This window comes from Lygodium microphyllum, chromosome 3 (assembly GCF_053477565.2).
Source record: "Lygodium microphyllum isolate KBCC chromosome 3, Lygodium_microphyllum_v1.1.10, whole genome shotgun sequence".
NCBI classification, from domain to species: Eukaryota; Viridiplantae; Streptophyta; class Polypodiopsida; order Schizaeales; family Lygodiaceae; genus Lygodium; species Lygodium microphyllum.
The window spans coordinates 167,893,199-167,912,425 of record NC_141137.1 but is presented as its reverse complement, the minus strand read 5'-3'; the positions used below and the strand labels follow the sequence as shown (position 1 = coordinate 167,912,425).

The 19,227-nt window shown below is 41.5% G+C and overlaps 1 protein-coding gene across 1 annotated transcript in view; it reads left to right on the top strand.

Annotated features, from left to right (window-relative positions):
• The first annotated feature begins 4,155 nt into the window (after window positions 1-4,155).
• LOC148039145 (acetyl-coenzyme A synthetase, chloroplastic/glyoxysomal-like) overlaps window positions 4,156-19,227 on the top strand; it is a 73,144-nt gene continuing 58,072 nt past the window's right edge. Inside the window, exons 1-4 of the mRNA XM_087675033.1 lie at window positions 4,156-4,574; window positions 5,206-5,355; window positions 5,483-5,638; window positions 5,865-5,987. Coding sequence (XP_087531159.1) covers window positions 4,362-4,574; window positions 5,206-5,355; window positions 5,483-5,638; window positions 5,865-5,987 — 642 coding nt within the window. The 5' untranslated portion in view covers window positions 4,156-4,361. The remainder of the gene's footprint in view (window positions 4,575-5,205; window positions 5,356-5,482; window positions 5,639-5,864; window positions 5,988-19,227) is intronic.

Genomic DNA, 19,227 nt, shown 5'->3' with positions numbered 1-19,227 from the left:
CTACTAAAGATGACATCTTTGCTCTCATTTCTCTAACTATAGATTTGAAGCAAGCAAATATTGGACTTGAACTTTCCTTTAAAGCCTCAGAGATGATCCTCAATAGTCAAGGAAACGTTTCATCTTACAAAGCCAAATGCAAGAGCTAGAATGTAAGCACATGGATTGTTAAACAAGTTCGTCATTGGCCCTACTACTATAACATACAAATGAAATGTGCTCAAAGAACACAAGTGATGGTTATCAATGAGTTAATGGCAATGTAGTAGCAAAGTTCCTTTCCTATTTTCCATGCTATTATTATATCCCCACCAAATTTGACTCTCAAATTATAGCTCCAAATGGTTCAATGTGTGTTTTGTCGTAACATTGCTTCCACACTCCCCAAAGGTGAATATGAGGTATCTAAATATGATCTATTATGTTGGTTTTTATTTGTCCCTCTTGTGCTAATTTTGATGTTGATAACATAAATTATCTTTTTAAAAATGAAAAGAAAAGAATAAATGTGCAAATTGCTAGTTAACTAGTGGAAACTTTTCACTCAAGAACATGTAGGTCCCCCTACCCATTATGATACGGTATCCTTTTAGACAATGCTAATAAAAGGATAAGAAAAATGTGAAAGTTTCAATAGTGTTGATGTATAAGTACACTTTTAAGTGAATATGAAATTCTTACATATCCTATTAATAAAATTTGTATGATTAGGACTTTTAGAAAAATTGCATATAAGAGCTAAAAGGAGATAAGATGAAGAGAAGGAATATGCACACCTTTTGGAAGTGTAACAACATGCAATGATATATTCATGTGATTTAATCTTTTTAAGATAAGGTACACACAATGAAAGCCCGCAATGGAGACAAGAACATTAGTCAAGAGCATGCAAAAGTCATGTGAAGAGTTTTCCTATGTGTAGATAGGATAGCTTGCAAGCCAAATGAACAACATAGCTTGATTGCACTAGGACCCTCCTCCTCAGTACCACTACTAACTAGAGGAACAAATGGTGGGAAAAAGCCCAAACATATGCAAACACACCATGCAAACACAGGATATCCAACCAAGTGATGCACCTTGCAAGACTTGAATCCACAACCTCATGAGTACTAGCCTTAGTGCTAGGCCATCACTTTTGGGACTATATTCGATTGATTTCCAATGATAGTTAGCTTTACAATGAGATAGTGTGAGGAGAAGTAATGTGCATGCTTTTTGGAGGTATAACATCATGCAAGGAACCTAAGGTTTGACTATCTTCAAGTGATTCCCAACAATCATATACTAGTCATAAGAATTGAAGTTCCTTACATGCACATCTAACCATTCAATGTGTGTGTATTAATATCTCAACTTAACAATTCACATGATATTTTATTCCAAATTGCATTTATGGACTTGTAGGTTATATCATTGAGTAGAGGTCATGTGATATTGTTTCTTATTACATAGGTGTGGTGGCCCCTTCAAACATGATCAAGTTAAACCAAGTTTTAGCACATCATGTTGCACAATGCAAACAAGTGTTTGAAGAAAAATTCAAGAGAAAATGTCCAACTAATATATTTTTCTATTTTGTAGACAAGTTTTCAAAAGGAAATTGACTAAGGTGTTTTCAAATTTGATATTTTTGAGAAGAAGATGGACTAAATGGAGAAGTAAAAAGAAGACAGGGTAATATATTTTTAGATTTGATAATGGAAATTTGCAAGAAGACATTTGATTGTATGAATTGTAGACTTCATTTATTCATGTTACTCTATTCATCATATTAGGAACTAAATGCAAATGTCATGCTCAAATCAGACTAGTCCTATTAGTAGCCAAATGTGTTACAACTTCTTTGAAATATATTATCTATGAGAACAACTTGAGATTAACATACTCTATACTTGATATTCTTTTGTATGTTGAAAGCAGAGCTTTACAAATGTTTATCTCTAAAGGGTAGTGCCTTGCTAAGTGATAAAAGAGAGACTATACTTGCAATTTTATAGACTAAGGAATACAAATGATAGTTTTGTAGTTTAATGTCTAAACAAGAACTTGGATCTTTGTATGGCAACAATAATAAGTTATTCAATAGTAGTTACACATGTTTCAACTTATATCAACTTCACTCTTCTAAACAATATATAGAACATTTCATGCAAATTAAATTCATATAAAATAATTTAGTTTCTTTCTCAAAAGTTCCAAATCTTTGATTTAGTTTAAAAAATAAAATAAAAGTGGAAGTTTTCATCTACAACATTGCCTCAATATTCTTGCACCAGTTGCTATTGAGGAGCATATTGTTTTCTATGTTTAGTTCTAATGATTTTAAACATATGAGATAGATGGCTTTAGCTATGATTGCATGAATACTTCTAATTGAGGTGATTATAGGACTTGTACACTGACATGATTGCATTATGACTTGTACATTCACGTGATTGCACTATGACTTGCAAATTGATTATTTGTAAATTGATGTGATTGCAAAGAGAATGCGAATAATCTAAAGCATCAACTAGTAAGTCTTCACTTCTAAAATGTGAATGTGATAGATTTGACGATATTTTAAAGATTTAATAACAGTCTAGAGAAATTTGTGGGATGAGTGGACACTCAAGGAATAATCACTTCATAGTACATGTAAACTTCAAAATATGGAAATTTATTAATGCCATTGGTGTCATACCTGAGTGATTTGAGTGTGGATTTAGTTCATCAAATGCATGACTTCAAACCCTCTGCTATGCATCTCTTGTGACACATATTAACACATTTTATATCCAAGGAATTGCATTAACATGAGCACATCTAACAATATTTTTCCTTAATGTGGATGCTTGATGGGAAAAGGGATAGATTTGGTTAAGGAGGGATTGATGTAGACATATTGAGCTTCAAGACAAGAGAGTGTAGAGGGGGAATGAAGAAGAAGAAGAAGGAAATGGTGAGTAGGACACACATTTTTGCAACCACAAATGGTATTGTCAAAGACATGCATGCATCTTATGTTCTACCTCCTTCAACACAAGAAATGTGTTGTCACATGGTAATGTTTTGGGGTAACTTGAAGGAGATATATTAAGGTAAGATTTAAGAAGTCTCCTTCTTAGTTTGGCAAAGTTAGAAAAGCTCGACAAGAACAATATGGTCACGAAATTGAGCCACATCATCATTGGGGAAGCTTGCAAGTTAAGGAAAGTGAAAAATATGTTGCCATTTTGGCATGAGTTACTTATTGTGACTGGGCTCATCTCAACTTTGTTGTGTGTGAGCGTTGGCTACCATTGAGCCCCTCAATCTAAGACTTGAACTTGTGAGCACAATGTTTAGAGTGCCAAGTGTCCTAGTAGTTGAGTTGCTAACCTTATTACTTGTTGGAGCTTGTAAAGTGATTGATCCCATTTTACCACATGTCATGAGCTTGTTGCCATTTTTCGATGTGGGAAAAAGGGTTCTTTTCCCTTGTTTTTCTAAGTGTTCAATATCATGTGTGTTCGCTTGAGAGGCATCACATATCTAGCTAGGTGCAGTTGAGACTGAGTTGAGAGCAAGGCATTAATGGTCCCTTGGTTGGGGATAGGGGGTTTGTCAACTCAAGCTAGGTTGGGGGGGGGGGGGGGGCGGGGGTGGGGGTTTAGCACCTTGCTCCCAGTTGCACCTAGCTAGCTTTGTGGTGCCTCTCAAGCAAATGCTCATGATGTTGTTGTAATTTACATTGTGGGGATTATAGGGGGATAGTTGGGAGCCAACAGTCGCCTATCCCCACCCAAACCTAGCTAGATATGCGATGCCTCTCAAGCATCGGCTCAAGATGTTGTCGCAACTCACGTTGTTGGGCTTTGTCTAAAAGAAAAAAACAAAAAGCATTATGAATAACATCTGACCATTCTTTATCATATATTTTGATAGAATTATACATTTCTAAAACATTAATTAATTTCTGATAGCAAAAAAGAGAATTCATATTATTCATTAAATTCTTTGGTTTATATGCATGCAGTCCCGTGAGGAGGCAAAGCTTGCCCCTTCAATAGAAGCTTTAACAACAGTGCCTTATATTTACTTGTTTCATCTTATTTTGTGGATGGTTTGTCAGACTTGCGGTGCTACTTGTGACCCATTAGCTACTTGTGACCCATTAGATATGTGGTGTTGGCTTTGTGGAGAAGGGTAAAGGGGCGTAAGGCTATAGAAGCTATAAGAATATACCTATGGCTAGAAAAGAGAGAGAAAATGGAAGAGGTGACAACACGTAGGAAGCACGTGCCTGCCTTAGTCCATCAACCCGGTGTGGCGATGATCATCGTCTATCACACACAACTCAGAGCTTGAATTGGCATCCTCTATCCTTCCAAACAACCATGAATATCATCGACCTCAGGAAGAAGCGTGAAGAAACCTCGAATAGGAGGCTGCAGATCACGCTCTCCCATCTCACCCAAGGCAATTATCCTGCCTCCGAATCGTTGCTCAGAGCCCCTTGCGGCCAACAAGAAGACCCAAATGAGAAACAGCTCGTGATTGTCCCAAGATGTCTTCCACAGCACAGTCCCCATATCTCTTCTAGAGAGCAGGTATCAATTCAATTCATCAGTGCAGAAGGCCAGAAGCTTCCGGTGAATCATTCAAGCGTAGAAGTTTGTTGCAAGCTAATGTCTTAGTCCATGTCAACAGTCTTTCTGTTAAATTACTCCAGCAACCAATCAAGACATTGAAATTCAATCATATGAGTTCGGTCTTAGTCCTTTTAACTGTCTTTCTGTTCAATTACACTATCAATCATCATCTTACGATCAGGACATTCCTTCAATCGTACGAATTCAGGCTCTTGGAAAAAACTGAATAGAGGAGTTGTTGAAGTAATTCAAAAAAATTATTTCGCAACAATCGAGGAATGGCATACTAGCGAGAAACAGGGTTTAATTACTCAGTAAACACAATATTCATATTGACATTCGGCAGTATATTCTAGACTTGAGCTTCTCATATTAGACACCAACAGTTTCACTAAGCAATAGATAAACTAAGGAGGAGTCTCTCTCCCTTGATTTCTCACTGTTATTGTATTCTATGATCAGGTGCCTTGTACTTTATAACTTACAGAAACAATTATTTTCAACGAGATGTTTTTCATAATAGAATTCTCTGTTCTTAGACGTAAAAAAGAAAAAGTTTGACTAAATAATACTTCAATTCTTGCTGCAGTATGAATACATGTATCGGAAGTCAATCCAGAATCCAGATGCTTTTTGGAGCAGATTTGCAGAAACTTTGTACTGGAAGAAATCATGGGATACCAATGGACCTCTGTGTCAATTCAATTTTGATAAGAGAAAGGGCCCTGTCTATGTGGAGGTGGGCTTCTCTTTTCCTGAATTTGATAGCTTGCCTAATGATGCAGCGTGAATGGGGTTTTAGTAATTATTTAGATGCTTGCTAATATTCTGCAACCTTCTTACGCACCCACTTTCTTTTGAGTCAGTGGTTTCGAGGAGGCTACACAAATGCATGCTATAATGCACTTGATCGCCATGTTCTAGCTGGAAAAGGCCATCGATCGGCTTTTCTATGGGAAGGAAATGATGTTGGCCAGGATTCATGCTTAACTTACAGTGATTTGCTGGAATATACCTGTCAGGTAATTCTATTAGGAAATGACAAGTGATGGTTTAAACATGTCCATATGACCTTTCCTTCTGTTCAAGGCAATCAAATTTCTGTCATTGATATAATGGCTTATGAGTGCGTTGAAAAGCTAACATCAGAGTTGTTTTATCCATTGCAATCCAAAAAAATAACTGGAGGATGCTTTGTTGTGCTCCTCCAACTTCATCAGATGTTAGTAATACTCATCCTTGTTACAGGTTGCCAACTTTCTTCGTGCCAAAGGTGTGGGCAAGGGTGATAGAGTGTGCATTTACATGCCAATGATTCCAGAGTTGCCTTGCACAATGCTGGCTTGTGCTAGAATTGGAGCCATACACTCGGTAAGCTTAATCTAAACCTGCCATGAATTGTTAAAGTTTCTACGAAAAACGGCATTTGTCAGCCAGGGATTTTGAGCAAAGCTGCTGTTGAAGTTGATTTATATGGGCTGACACAGTGGCATCATACACAGAAGCAAGCTCATAAGATGAAACCAGCACTCAATACGAGGGCCTCTCTCTTTGTTTAGAAGAAATTGGAAAAAAGACATTATTTCTCACCTCAATCTTTATCCAACACAGAAAATAAGGGAGTCTGCACAAACAATTTTAAGTCTCCAAGTAATGCAGACATCTGACACTTGACATGTGCAGGGTTGACTATAAGCTCCATATATGGTCGATACAAATACTTAGACGAGATGAGGAATGTGAATCTGAGTTAGGACTGTGAGGTCCAAAGACATCTATATTGTGGTATGTTACTTTGCTCCAGCCCAGATATGCTACCACAAGAAATGAGTTGCCATACCTCCATGCAGACTTCATGGAGTTCTTCAGTATAGGAGGCAAGCTGGTTGCCTGATGTTAGAGCTTGTAATATGAGGAGATGCACTTAGAATAGGTAAGCCTTAATAGGATCTCACAGGATGCAACAAATGGCACATGCCCGGCACATGATATTGGAGACATCTTCTGGGCATAGAAGTAAAAAACCTTGTCATTCTTAATGGCATGGCATGATGGCCATCATCTCTATGATTAACATGCTACACATTTGGGCACAGAGAAGTAAAACTAACTACTTTGACAGACTCTCTCTCCAAGCACCTCTGGTTTCAAGGTTTGCTATATCAGACAAGCCCACTAGAGTAGGGGTGGATGATGCCTACCTGGCTCTATCCTTGAGATAAACATACCACCACAGTAGCAGTACTGCAGCTCCACGTTGACATGTCACATGAACACGTCACATCATACATGATCATTACAAGATTGAAGAACATAACGCATTGAGTTATAAACAATGAGCATTGAGTGAGTAAGAGGGTTACAATGTGGATAGATATTGAAAACTTAAAAGGCATATTGCCACTAAGCATACATCTTGAAGTCGGAGGCTTGAAGCTTCAATGTGGGTGAAGATGAAAGAGAAAGAAAAGGAGAAAGAAGGTGTGAGAAGAAGAAAGAAGAAAGGAAGGTGAAAAAGAAAATTCGGGCAGGCTGAAACGATGTTTTGGGATACTATGGATACACAAAGTGGGTTAATCATTATAAGGAACATACGTTAAAAGTATGAAACTAATGTATGTCTGAAGCATATGATGTTTTTCTGAGGTAGAAAGCTTGATTTTGACAAGGATAAGGATTGTCACTATTGTGGCAAGTATGGCCACATTACTAAAGAATGTTGGAAAAAGCAAGCAAATCAAAGAGGCAGACAACAGGGTCACTATGCCTTGTCCAGTCATGTAGAGCATGAGAGTGGTGATAGGTTATTTGCCATGACTTATGTACAGAACAAGGCTACTCAGTAGGAGAAATCGGATGACATATGGTATATTGATTCAGGAGCATAAAATCACATGACACCATATGGAGAGTGGTTTGATGAAACGAAAGTAGGTACAAATGGCTATGTATGCACTAGAGATGACACGCAGCATGACATAGCTCATACAAGAGTCGTTCCATCGTTTTTCTTCCCACCTTTTGAAGCTTGTTCTAGGGCATCACTCAGCTCATTTGAGCACCTTAGAATGCTGCTTCTAAGCCTTGGTACCATCAGCAGGAGCAACAACAACTACGTGAATTGCACCTATTGCTGCTGCCCATGTTCTGACAGTCTCAGCCCCATCCTCAGCTCTTGGCACTGCTCCCGGCACTTGGTAACCTTTGAAATCTTCTCTAACATTGGTCTTGTCATCTTACACATCATTTGAAGCTCCTAGGATCAACCATTTATTCACAGTTTGTGATAGTTTGCTGTCATATAGTTCAGGACAGCACTTCATTCATTGTCTAGAGGTCACTTATGCATCCCGGGATGTCTATTTGATGCCAAATTATCTATGGATGTTATGCCAATGTATTGGAATGCTATGGGACTGATTTGAGCACTCACTTGCTCAGTTTTATAGAGGTTTTTTACCTCTGTAATAAGCAAGGCTGAATGCTATTTTGTCATAGAAACTTCATGCCTATTGCTTGTTGATGCTTCCCAAGCACTTTGGATGCTACATTGGGGTATACATTGAACTTACATGCTTGGTTATGCTCTCGGATTGCTTTTGAGCTGAGATTGGAGCTTTGAATCTTGACATTGGCTGTCATTCATTGTTATGTATAGTTATTTGATGCTCCAGTAAGAGCTTTGCAAGTTACTTGGGTCAGATGCTCTCAGATATATGCTACTTGGATCTTGGATGTATGGATGCCTTCCACATGATGTTTTTTGAGCTTTGTTTGCTTGTCTGGGATTCCGACTTTTGTTCCAGTGGGAGCCACTTCGTGACACTTGGATGTTACATTAAGCATTTTGGTTTTGGTGACATGTACATGCTCTCGTCATGCTTTATATATGCAATTGATGCTTTGTGGACTGATTTGACATTACTTTTGGGCCGGCACCTATCTCTGTCACAATATTGTGAGTGATGTATGCATCTTGGTTGGTTATGTATCTGGCTTCCATTACATTGCTTAGTCCATTGTGCTTGTGGTTGTGGTCTCTTCTATTATCCACAGGACTTGGTGATATGTACATGCTCTCGTTATGCTTTATGTATGTAGTTGATGCTTAGTGGGCTGATTTAATATTATTTTTGGGCCGGCACCTATCTCTGTCATGATATTGCCAGTGATGTATGCATCTTGGTTGGTTATGTATTGAGCTTCCATTACATTGCTAAGTCTGTTGTGCCTTTGGTTGGTCTCTTCTGTTATCCATGAGACGTACTTTATGCATGTTGCCTATGGGATGAATCTTGGTCTGATACACTGATCCTTTGACAGTTCTCGGTGCTAGTCACATATTCACTCAGTGCTAGTTGGAGCTATTCCCCAGAAATTTCAGATTGTCTTATCTCAGTGATTGCCCCTCTTTGGGATTGATTTTTTACTGTTGTACTTCATTTTCAGTATGCTGTAATTGCAATTTACTACACTATTTATGTGAGCAATCACCTCCATTTGACAGTTTGTCGTCTAGACTGATTTGGATAATGATTTTATAGTGCAACTTCTTCTCTTAATACTTCCTAGCTGATTGATGCTTTGTCAAGGTACACTCAGTGTTGGCCAATAGATTTAGGGGCTTCCTTTCATGTGACTCCTCATAGAGAGTTGTTCCACTCCTATCGAAGTTTGACTGGACCTATTTGTTTGGGTAATGACCTGGCACTAGAGATAGTTGGTATTGGTGATATCTAGCTGCAATTTGGTTTAGGTTGCATGTTTACACTTCATGATGTACGTCATGTATTGGCTCTCACAAAGAGCCTTATCTTTGTTGGCACTTTGCATGATGTAGGTTGTGTAGTTTCTTTTAGTGATTCTTCATGGAAGATTATATGTGGAAATCTTATCATTGTTGTGGTGCTAAGTCTAATACTCTCTACCTCTTGCTTATATCTGGGTCAGTTGACTATGTTTTGGTAGTGGATGCAATTCCACATGTATCTCTTTGTCATTGTCGCCTTGGGCATATGTCCTTGCAAGGAATGAAAATGCTCACTCATTTTTGTAGCAGTATCTTCCCTCCCTTGACTCTAAGTGCTTTGAGTCTTATGATCATTGTTTATATGACAGGTAGGCATGTAATATGCATAAAAAGTTTGGTATGACACGTATGGGTGAGCCATTGACTCTCGTTCATTCGGATGTATTTGGTTTCATGCCCTGCAAGTTGTTAGGCGGTGAGAAGTATTTTGTTACCTTCATTGATGACTATTAAGTAGAAGTTGGAAGTCTTTGCTACATTTCAGCATTGGCTTGTCTTAGTTGAGAACCAGTCTAGGTATAGGCTAAAATACTTAAGGTCAAATAATGGGGATAAATATGTCTCTAAAGCCTTTGAGTAGTTTTGTGACGAGAGGGGTATTAAGCGTCAGTTGAACGCCCCGCACATCCCACCTCAGAATGGTATGGCATGAATAGGACAATTTAGGAGCTACTTTACAGTATGCTTAGCGAGGCATGCTTAATGTTAGTCTTAGCACAAGAAGAAAGCGGAAAAATAGGAAAAGCGCAAGTCGGGAGCTAAAAGAGGCGGCCCAGAAGGAAATCGGACACAATGGAAGAAGTAAGAAGTGAAAGGACTGAAAGAGCAAGGGCGGCCTCAAAAGCTAATTCAAAGGCAAAAGCACATTTTTAAATGCAAGGCGCTCCTAAAACTTTTTGTAAAAGAGCGCCAGGCTCCTTCCTGTGCAAATTGTAAAGGTTGATGGGTGGTAAGAAGGAAGCTAGGAAGATAGGAGGACAATAGAAAAGAGGGCCTATGCCACAGCCGGCCATGTAAAAAAGGGGATAAAGGGATGACCGCACAAAAGAGATTTAGGGTTTTGTATATAAAGTTGAAAAGTGAATGAAGAGCTTATTCTTTGGTGTGTGGCAAAGTGGACTCATCTTCTTCTCTTCTTCTCTCCTTGCTTGCTTGTGTGTGCTTGAGAGAGGGAGTGTGAGAGTGTGAGGGAGTGAGTGTGTGAGGGTGAGGAATCAAGGAGAAGAAGCTCTCCATCATCTTCTCTCCTCTTCTCTTCTCTTCTCTTCTCTTGTCTCATGCGTGACTATGGAGGATGGAGCTTGAAGGTGGAGGCTTAAGATTGCTCAAGCTCGCATCACGAATCGTGGAGCTATTGGTGTACTTGAGGGAGGAGGCAACTCATTTGGGCATTAAGGTAAGCTCACTACACCCCGGTAGAATCGAAGGTGCGTTGGCTAGGTGAGAGATAGCCATAGGTGTTCGCTTGAATAATAAGCAGTTCGTGGATATTGGCGGTTGAGCGTGAGCTCGCCTCTACATTTTGGTTTCATTGCTGGGACCAACAAATTCAAGCTTGAGCACTTGCACGTCTCAAATCGAGTGACGAAGTAAGGGTTTCATCTCCGAACCGGAGCTTGAGATAGGTAGGAGATTTTGGGTTTATAATCTTTGCAACAAGTATTTTGGTTTTTTGATAATTAGGCAAGTAGGAGGAAGCATTTCAGTTATTTGTTTTTTATTTTTGTTGCATTTAGAGTAGGATAGGACCAAGAAATCGAAGGAAAAAGCTTTAGGGTTTCTGCTATTGAACAGGCCTAAATAGGGAGAAAAATGGGAAAAAGGAGTGCTTAGAGGTATTAGAATCACATGGTGAGTGATCGGGTAGATTAAGGTTGAGTCCAACAAGGGAAGACCCTAGGAGGCAAAGAGAGACCTTATTTTTAGGTTCAACAGTAGAGAAAGAAGAAAGAAAGAAAGATATATTAACGTCTACATAAGGCCAATGTGGCCTATGAGACAAAATCCAGAGTACATCCATGTCTAATGTCATCTCATCAGTAAAGGAAAAGATAACATTACAAATAAGTGGGTGGCCTATGAAACAATACTGAAAATAACTATACAATGGGACTATACTAGGGTTGAACCATGTGTAGTGTTGTTCCATCGATAGAAAAGAAAAGGAAAGGAAAGGAGAACCAGATCTGATAGAACCATGTACAAAAGTGTGGTGGGGACTATGGGCTGTAGCTGATCTTAAGTCCTGCACATGATCTCAACTATGATGGTGGTGAGTCTACGGTGTCTCGTGATAATGGCTCTAATCCGACTGTGGTGTGGCCTCCTCGGACGTGGTCCTGGTAGATGGGGTCGTCGTGCTCAACGAAGGGAAATGGCTCTATCCAATGTGACTCCACGGTGTGGCCTGTAAGGTGTCTGGCGGGGTGGCTCTATCTTTTCTAGGCTAGTAGTGTCAATAGGGTCGGCTTTGTAGAAGAAGTCAGTCACTGCTCTTTGTGTGTGTCCCTCTGGGTGAGCTGGCCTCCTGTCTCGTAGTAGTACAGTTCGGCACCTCTCGAGCTCCAGGAGGAAGAGACCTAGGCATCTCTCGTCCTTGTACTCCATGTCATGACGAAGGGGTCCAAATCCATCACAGAAGAGGCAGTGGTACCGTCCTCGTATGTCATAGTATATTGTGCATGTGCATATATAGTGCTCCTTTGTCTTAGGCTCTCGACCACAAAGCTGGCAAGTCCTATCCTCTGCTAGGGTATTTGTCCATCTGCCTATCTCCATCTGAAGCCTATGTGAAGAGGTGCGAATCTGTCCGATAGCAACCTGTACGCTATGGGAGAGATGGGTGCCCATATATGCTGGCCGAATAGTGAAACCATCATCAGAGAGACATAAGAAATGACTCTTGTAGAACTCCATCCTCGATCTTGGAGGGAGTGGTGGATGGATCCATGTCCTTGCTGTCTCAATCCTCAAGATATCAGCTCTGATCACCTAGTTCAACTTTGATCGGCTGAGAGAAAGTGTAGGGTAGTCAAGGCTATAATCCAAAGGTGGAAGACAGTCAATATCCAAACCATGTAGGCTCATCCAAATAGTCATCTATGAAAACCAACAATTCTTCTCGCCTCCTGCTGCTAGTTGTCTAGATGAGGTTAGTGCCAATCTTGAGTATCTATGGCGTGGAAGTTCCCATAGTCTGTGCCAAAAGCTCACTGCCCTGATGAGTGCCTCCGTAACTATAGGTGCTACCCCTAGCTCTGCTCTGACAATGGGATGTGGAGTGGAGGGCTTACTCCTAATCATACGTGCTATCATCATGATCAATGGCCTTTACATGCTATCCCAACCATCATAATAATCCCTCTCTACTCCAATCTGATCAATGAGTGGGCTAAGACGCCTGTGGTACAAGTTGCAACCCCATATCTCTGCTCCATATAGTAATGCCAGTGTGACTAGGGTGTCAAACAACTAGAGTTTGGTGTGGGGCTCTTGGAATTGTATGTGAGCACATTGACTCTCGAGTGTCCCTAGTGCTGCGTATCCACATGCCAGACGTGCCTCTGATACCCCTCTCAACGAAAAACGTGGGCCAGAGAAGGTGACTCCCAAATAGACATATTTCCTCACATGCTCCAGTATGTCTCCCCCAAATGTGAACTGGTACATAGATCTAGTCACCCATGCTGCTGAAGTATTGAAAATCATGGATTTGGTCTTCCCAAGGTCCACTGTGAGGTCTTTATCTCTACAGAAGATGTGCAAAGCATCTAGATGGCACTGCAATTCCTCCGGTGAATCTGAAATGAGAACAATATCATATGCATACAGTAATATCAGTATCAGCACCCCTACCAGGTTGGCTCTAGCTCCTCCTCCTTGGTCTATGTAATCAGACACTTCATCTATGTATAGACCAAACAATGTGGGTGAAAGTGGACATCCTTGTTTCACTCCTATGGTACTGTCAATCCTCTCTGATAGCCCCCCAGGTGCTCATACATGACTTGTCACTGCCTCATATAATGCATAGACACCCCATCGTATACCCTGTGGTACTCCAATGTCCTGTAATCTCTGCATGATGCGTGTACGAGGCACTGTATCAAAAGCTTTGCGAAAGTCTACAAAGCAACAATAGATCCTCTTGTCTCAGGTTCGACCCTCAATAATGGCTCTAAGTGTGAGAATATGGTCCAGTGTGGTATATCCTCGTCTAAAACCTGCCTGTCCTTGTGCTCTCTTGCCTTGCATTTCAACCCACTCACTGAGTTCATGTTCCAATATAGATCCATATATCCTGGCCAGAGTAATCATGATAGTCCTGTAGTTGCTAGGATTCAGGGGATTACCACTTTTAAATAGCAGAATTATAGTATTGTCTGACCAACTCATAGGGAAACCTTCACATATTGCTCTATTGAACATATGTGCTAATATGGGTGCTAATATGTCACAAGCATGTGAGAAATGTTCTGCTACTAGTCCATCTTCATCCTGTAGAGAGAGAGAGAGAGAGAGAGAGAGAGAGAGAGAGAGAGAGAGAGAGGTTTTACGAAAAAAAGAGAGAGAGAGAGGGAGAGAGAGCTTGAGAGCTTGAGAGCTTGTGCAGGACTTGGTGCTTCCAATGAATCTATCGAAGGCCACAGGAGTTTATTGCTTGGATCAGGTGTGTAGAAATCTTTCTATGCATCTAACCTTTGATCTTGGTGAATCTTGCTAGTGGACGTGGCCAAAAATCGTTGGCACGAAGCGATTTTCGTTCCCGTTGTTTACGTGCCGGTGGAATCAGATGTGATCTACAGGCATCCGATTTTCAGAATCGGACGGTCCGATCATCAGACTTAGACACCCTAAAAACCCGTCTGATTGGGCACATGGGACTCGTCTGATTCGGATGCTCAAAATTGGACTAGGGGATCGGACACACAAAAATTAGACCACTAGAATCGGACCAACTAACATGGGACACTCCAATACTTGGATTTGATCTTGTCCGATTTTGAAAATTGGACACTTGGACCACCCTGTTCGATTTTCGCAAATAGACACACTCAAATCGGACCAGCGTGACCTCTCCAATCGGACGCACCATGTCTGATTTCTAGAATCAGATTTCCCATAATCGAACCATACAGAATCAAACATCTCAGAATCGGGCCAGATTTTGACACATCAAAATTGACAAAATTAGTGTGCACAGGACGATAGAGAGTACAATCCACAACAGGAGAATTCACCGAAAGCCTTATAGGCAAATTTAACCCTAGAAATTGCAGCCAAATGGCCAGGCATAGTGTTGACACTCATATCAGCATATTTAACACACTTGGAGCCATAGGCTAACCAGCAGGCCCCATTTGACCTTGAGCAAGTTGAACGACGTAGCGTAGACCCTAGAGACCAGAGGAAATGGCTAGGAATCGAGTTTAGAGCCCCATTAGGTCGAGAATTGAGATGAGAGTGCGAGAGCTGCGATTGTCATCTTGTATTTGCACCCATATTGTTTTCCAACACTTGAAGTGCACTTAAGAAAAGTTGAAAGCCTGATTTGACACGGTGTACAAAAGAGAGCACACACACACACACACACACCCCCAGTGAGTTTAATTGAGGACTGTTTGTAAATAGTAAGAAACTCACTCTGACCTAACAATTAGAACGAACCCACTAGTAGGAGAAGACCCTAAAATGTAGTTGGGTGATCGAGAACCCTTAGTACAGGAACAAGTGTGGACGCGACCTAGGAGTCAGACGCTGCAAGGACCGACACCATTGGAGGAGTGGATCTACCTGACTTGATTAATCTCATCAACAACCTTGTGGAGCACGAGACTACGAATACCACAGAGTCAAGTACTAACCACAGACATGGCGAAGAGCTTGACTGAGGCGGTTTCTCGACAGAAATCTAGTGGCTAGTCACCAATTACGACTTGCAAATCCAAACAGACCACCATAGTAGGATGTCCGAGGATATCATAGTGGACCTTGAAGAGAGGAGACTAGCGCAGGAAGCCTTGTAGGGCATAGTGACCTACAATCAAGAACAACAAGCCAGAAGCTTGCGACAGAACATAGAAATGCGCAAGATTTAGCGAGTGCTAGCCCTAGCAAGCAGAAATAGAACAGGACCTGATGTAGAGAGGGAAAGAGCGCTGGAAGGTGAAGATCTCACATTGAGCGAGCTTGTTACGAAGCGACTGCTAGACAACTCGTAAGCAGAGTAGAGCGCTGCCGCAATGACAACCTCGTTGCTTGCAAGTTTAGGAGTCAACCAGGGCTCTAAGAGCCAATCAAGAATTCATGTAGTGGCTAAGCAGTTAGACAAATACTAGCCAAATGATGATCCATATAGCTTCGTAGATCAGTTCGAGCAAGTATGCGAGGCCAACGGCCTCACCAATCTTACTCTGCACTCACAAGCTTTCAGTCTATGTCTAGGAGATAAGGGTAGGACCTGGTATACGAGTCTAGACACTGCTGAGCGAACTAACTTCAACAACCTCAAGAGTCTCTTTATTAAGAGATTCTTCGAGCTTGGTTACTCCAACAACCTTCTAGTGCCGCTAATGAACATTAGACAGAAGCACAAGGAGGACATAAGAGACTATGCCACCCACGTATGGAGTCTCTTGAAGAGGATCCCAATTGGTGAGCGACCCATCAAAAGAGCGGTCTCCACAGTCTTCATCAATGGGATAATAAGTGAGGAACTCTACAAGGCCTTGGCAGGCAATTGAAGCTTGCAATGAGACGTGCTAGCTAGGGTCTTTGATGAGGCGATTAGAGTGGATGACTAGCTCAAAGAGAGAAGCTCCAAGAGCTCGACCTGAGAGGAGACAAACACTAGAAACTCTGAGAGAGTTGCAACGTCAAATGAAAGATCAAGCCCAAGTACTTAGGACACAGGGAAGGGCACAGATGCAGGTCAGGAGCTAGCGGAGATGAAGACAGAGCTAGCCAAATTACAAGAAATAATGACACTGTAAAGAAATACCCGAACACAAAAACATAAACAAAAACCGTACGACAGAGCACAGACTGATAAAAGAACACAGTTAGGGTTAGGGTAACTTAGAGACAATGAACACAATGAATAAATGAAGTGATATGACTACTGAATATACGATGCTCATACAACAAACACACTATGCAGTGAATGAATATACGATGCTCATACAACAAACACACTATGAAGTGATATGACTACTGAATATACGATGCTTATACAACAAACACACTATGCAGTGAATGAACACTGAACCTCGAACTCCTATATCTCGAGGATCAGGGCAAGGGTAATGAGCTGGAGAGTGTGTCATACTTGGAACGGATCTCGAACTGCAGCAAGGAAGCCTCTGGATGTCGAACACCAGCAAACGCAGCAGTGAGAAGTTGGATCCGATGTAGACAGCAGTGAGGAGAGAGAAAGACTGAAAACAGATTGCAGGAGAGAGAGAGACTAAAAACGTGGATAGGACAGCTTGCAGGAGAGAGAAAGACTAAAAACGCAGGTAGGACAGCGTGCAACAGAGGGAAAGACTAAAAACGCAGGCAGGACAGCCTACAGGAGAGAGAAAACTACCAAACGTATGCTGCAGATGATGTGGCAGGCTGTATGGCAGCAGGCTTGTGCAGGAATAGCAGTTGCCTGGCTGGGATTAGCTCCAAACTGTGAGAAGAGGGTTGGAAAACAAGCGCCAACTGATGTAGACAGCAATGGATGGCTTTGGCTAAGATGTCCTCCGCGAACGGGGTGTGGGCAGTAAGCTGAAACATCTGAAATCTGTAAAAACGAGATTAAAGACTGAATGGAGGGCAGCATACATATTTATAGAAAGTTTGGGCCCTCCCAAAAGGGTTTGTGCATATTGGACATAGAAACTCTCTAGGATCACGTTTCTTTTAAATAAACAAGGTTTCTTAATTAATTATGTTTTGGGGCTATTTAAGTAAAGATAATGCATTTTTAGCTCAACACCCCCTCTCAGGCCCAACAACGATGCCACGAGAATAGAGGCCACCCAAGCCCTTAAAAAAAAATGCTTTTACCCCAAGGCATCCCATCCTAAAGCAGCTAGAGCATCGGACAAAGGGTGCGCGTTGGCTGCCCAGTGGCCTACTAAGACTACAGAGGTGATGGTTATCTTACCAAGGGAGCCCAAGTGATCACCCCAGAGAGGACAAGGAATCGGACAAAGGGTGCATGTCGGCTGCCCAGTGGCCTACCAAGCCCTATAAAGGCGGATGGAATCAGTTGTGGACTTTTTTTTTGAGGGATTTTTAGGTTTGATAGATTAAGCATTAAGTGAGGGTTTCAAATTAGTTTTCGTCCTATTGAGTATCCGTGCCCCAAATGGGAGAGTGATAAGGGATGGTCAGACCCAAGACCTTCACAAGACAAGCATACTATCCCTACCATTACTAGGTGTCAGTGATGAAGAAAATGGTTAAGGTGTGTGTATCACAAAAAATATGTCAAGCAAGCAAGACAAGCAAAGCAAGCAAGCAAGCAAGCTGGGAAAGACTGCCTTGGAGACTGCCATGTGCAATGCCATAAATATGGTGGATCCTGGAGTCGACCACTCCAAACGACCGAAAAGGGATAAATGCGCATAGATGCATGTTTATATGAACAAAATGCCAATGCATGGGGTAATGCAAAGGAAGATACAAGATATCATGCTCATGGAATATGCTATGCAAGGGTGCCACTTGGACAATGCCCTCGCAGGGGAATTGTTCACTTGTCCAAGTGCCCTTTTACAATCATGTTATCCTGACAGTGCGGATGAAGTTACAAATGTCCATAATACAATACAAAAGAATAAATGAATGTAATGTCTAAAAAAACTGTAAGCATCACCACTATCACTATCAAGAGTAGAAGCCATCCCCTCTTAAACTGGAAGGGAAAGCAAGAGGGAAGCACCCTCTCCCTGTCAAACTGAAGAAGTAGGGGAGGGTGTACCCAAGGTAGCAGGTATTGAAGAACCGACTGGTTGACCACTTTGGTCAAGATATTTGCAAAATTATCTGATGATGGCACAAACTCTAGGCGAATAGTGCCTAGCTCACCTACTTTTTGGAAAAGTGGAAGTCGACTCCCACATGCCGTGTCCGTGGTGTGATGATCGGATTACCTGCAAGGGCAACGGCACTCTGGTTGTCGCAGTAGACAATTGTGGGAGAGTCACATGGAAAGTGAAGCACTGCCAGTAAACTCCTCAGATAGATGGCCTCGATGGTGCCGTCGAAGAGAGCTCGGTACTCAGCCTCGACTGTGGAAGCCACCGGCGTCTCCTGCTTATGGTGGATGGACCAAGAAATGGGAGCCCTGCCCAAGGTAAAGAGGTAGCTTCCATGGGAATGCCAGGTGTCAGGATCTCCTGCCCAATCAGACAGAGTGTACTCCTGCACACATAAACCAGAACCATATGTCAGGCCATAAGAATAAGTACACCGCAAATAATGCAACACACGAAGACATGCAATCCAATGTGACATCCTAGGTGCTGTGAAATATTGACTGAGTACGCTAACTGAGTAAGCTAAATTTGGTCTAGTATGAATTAACCAAAGAAGTTTTCCTACAACAGAACGATAGGTATGTTCATCGAAGGGCTGTCCTAGGGTATCCTTTGACAAGTGGACAGTAGGATCTAGAGGCATGGCCAGTGGCCGTGTCTGATCCGGAGTGTACTGTTCCACGAGTTGAAGTGCATACTTTTGTTGTGACACAAAAATACAGCCCCTTGAACGAACTACCTCCATCCCCAAGAAATACAAATGTAGCTT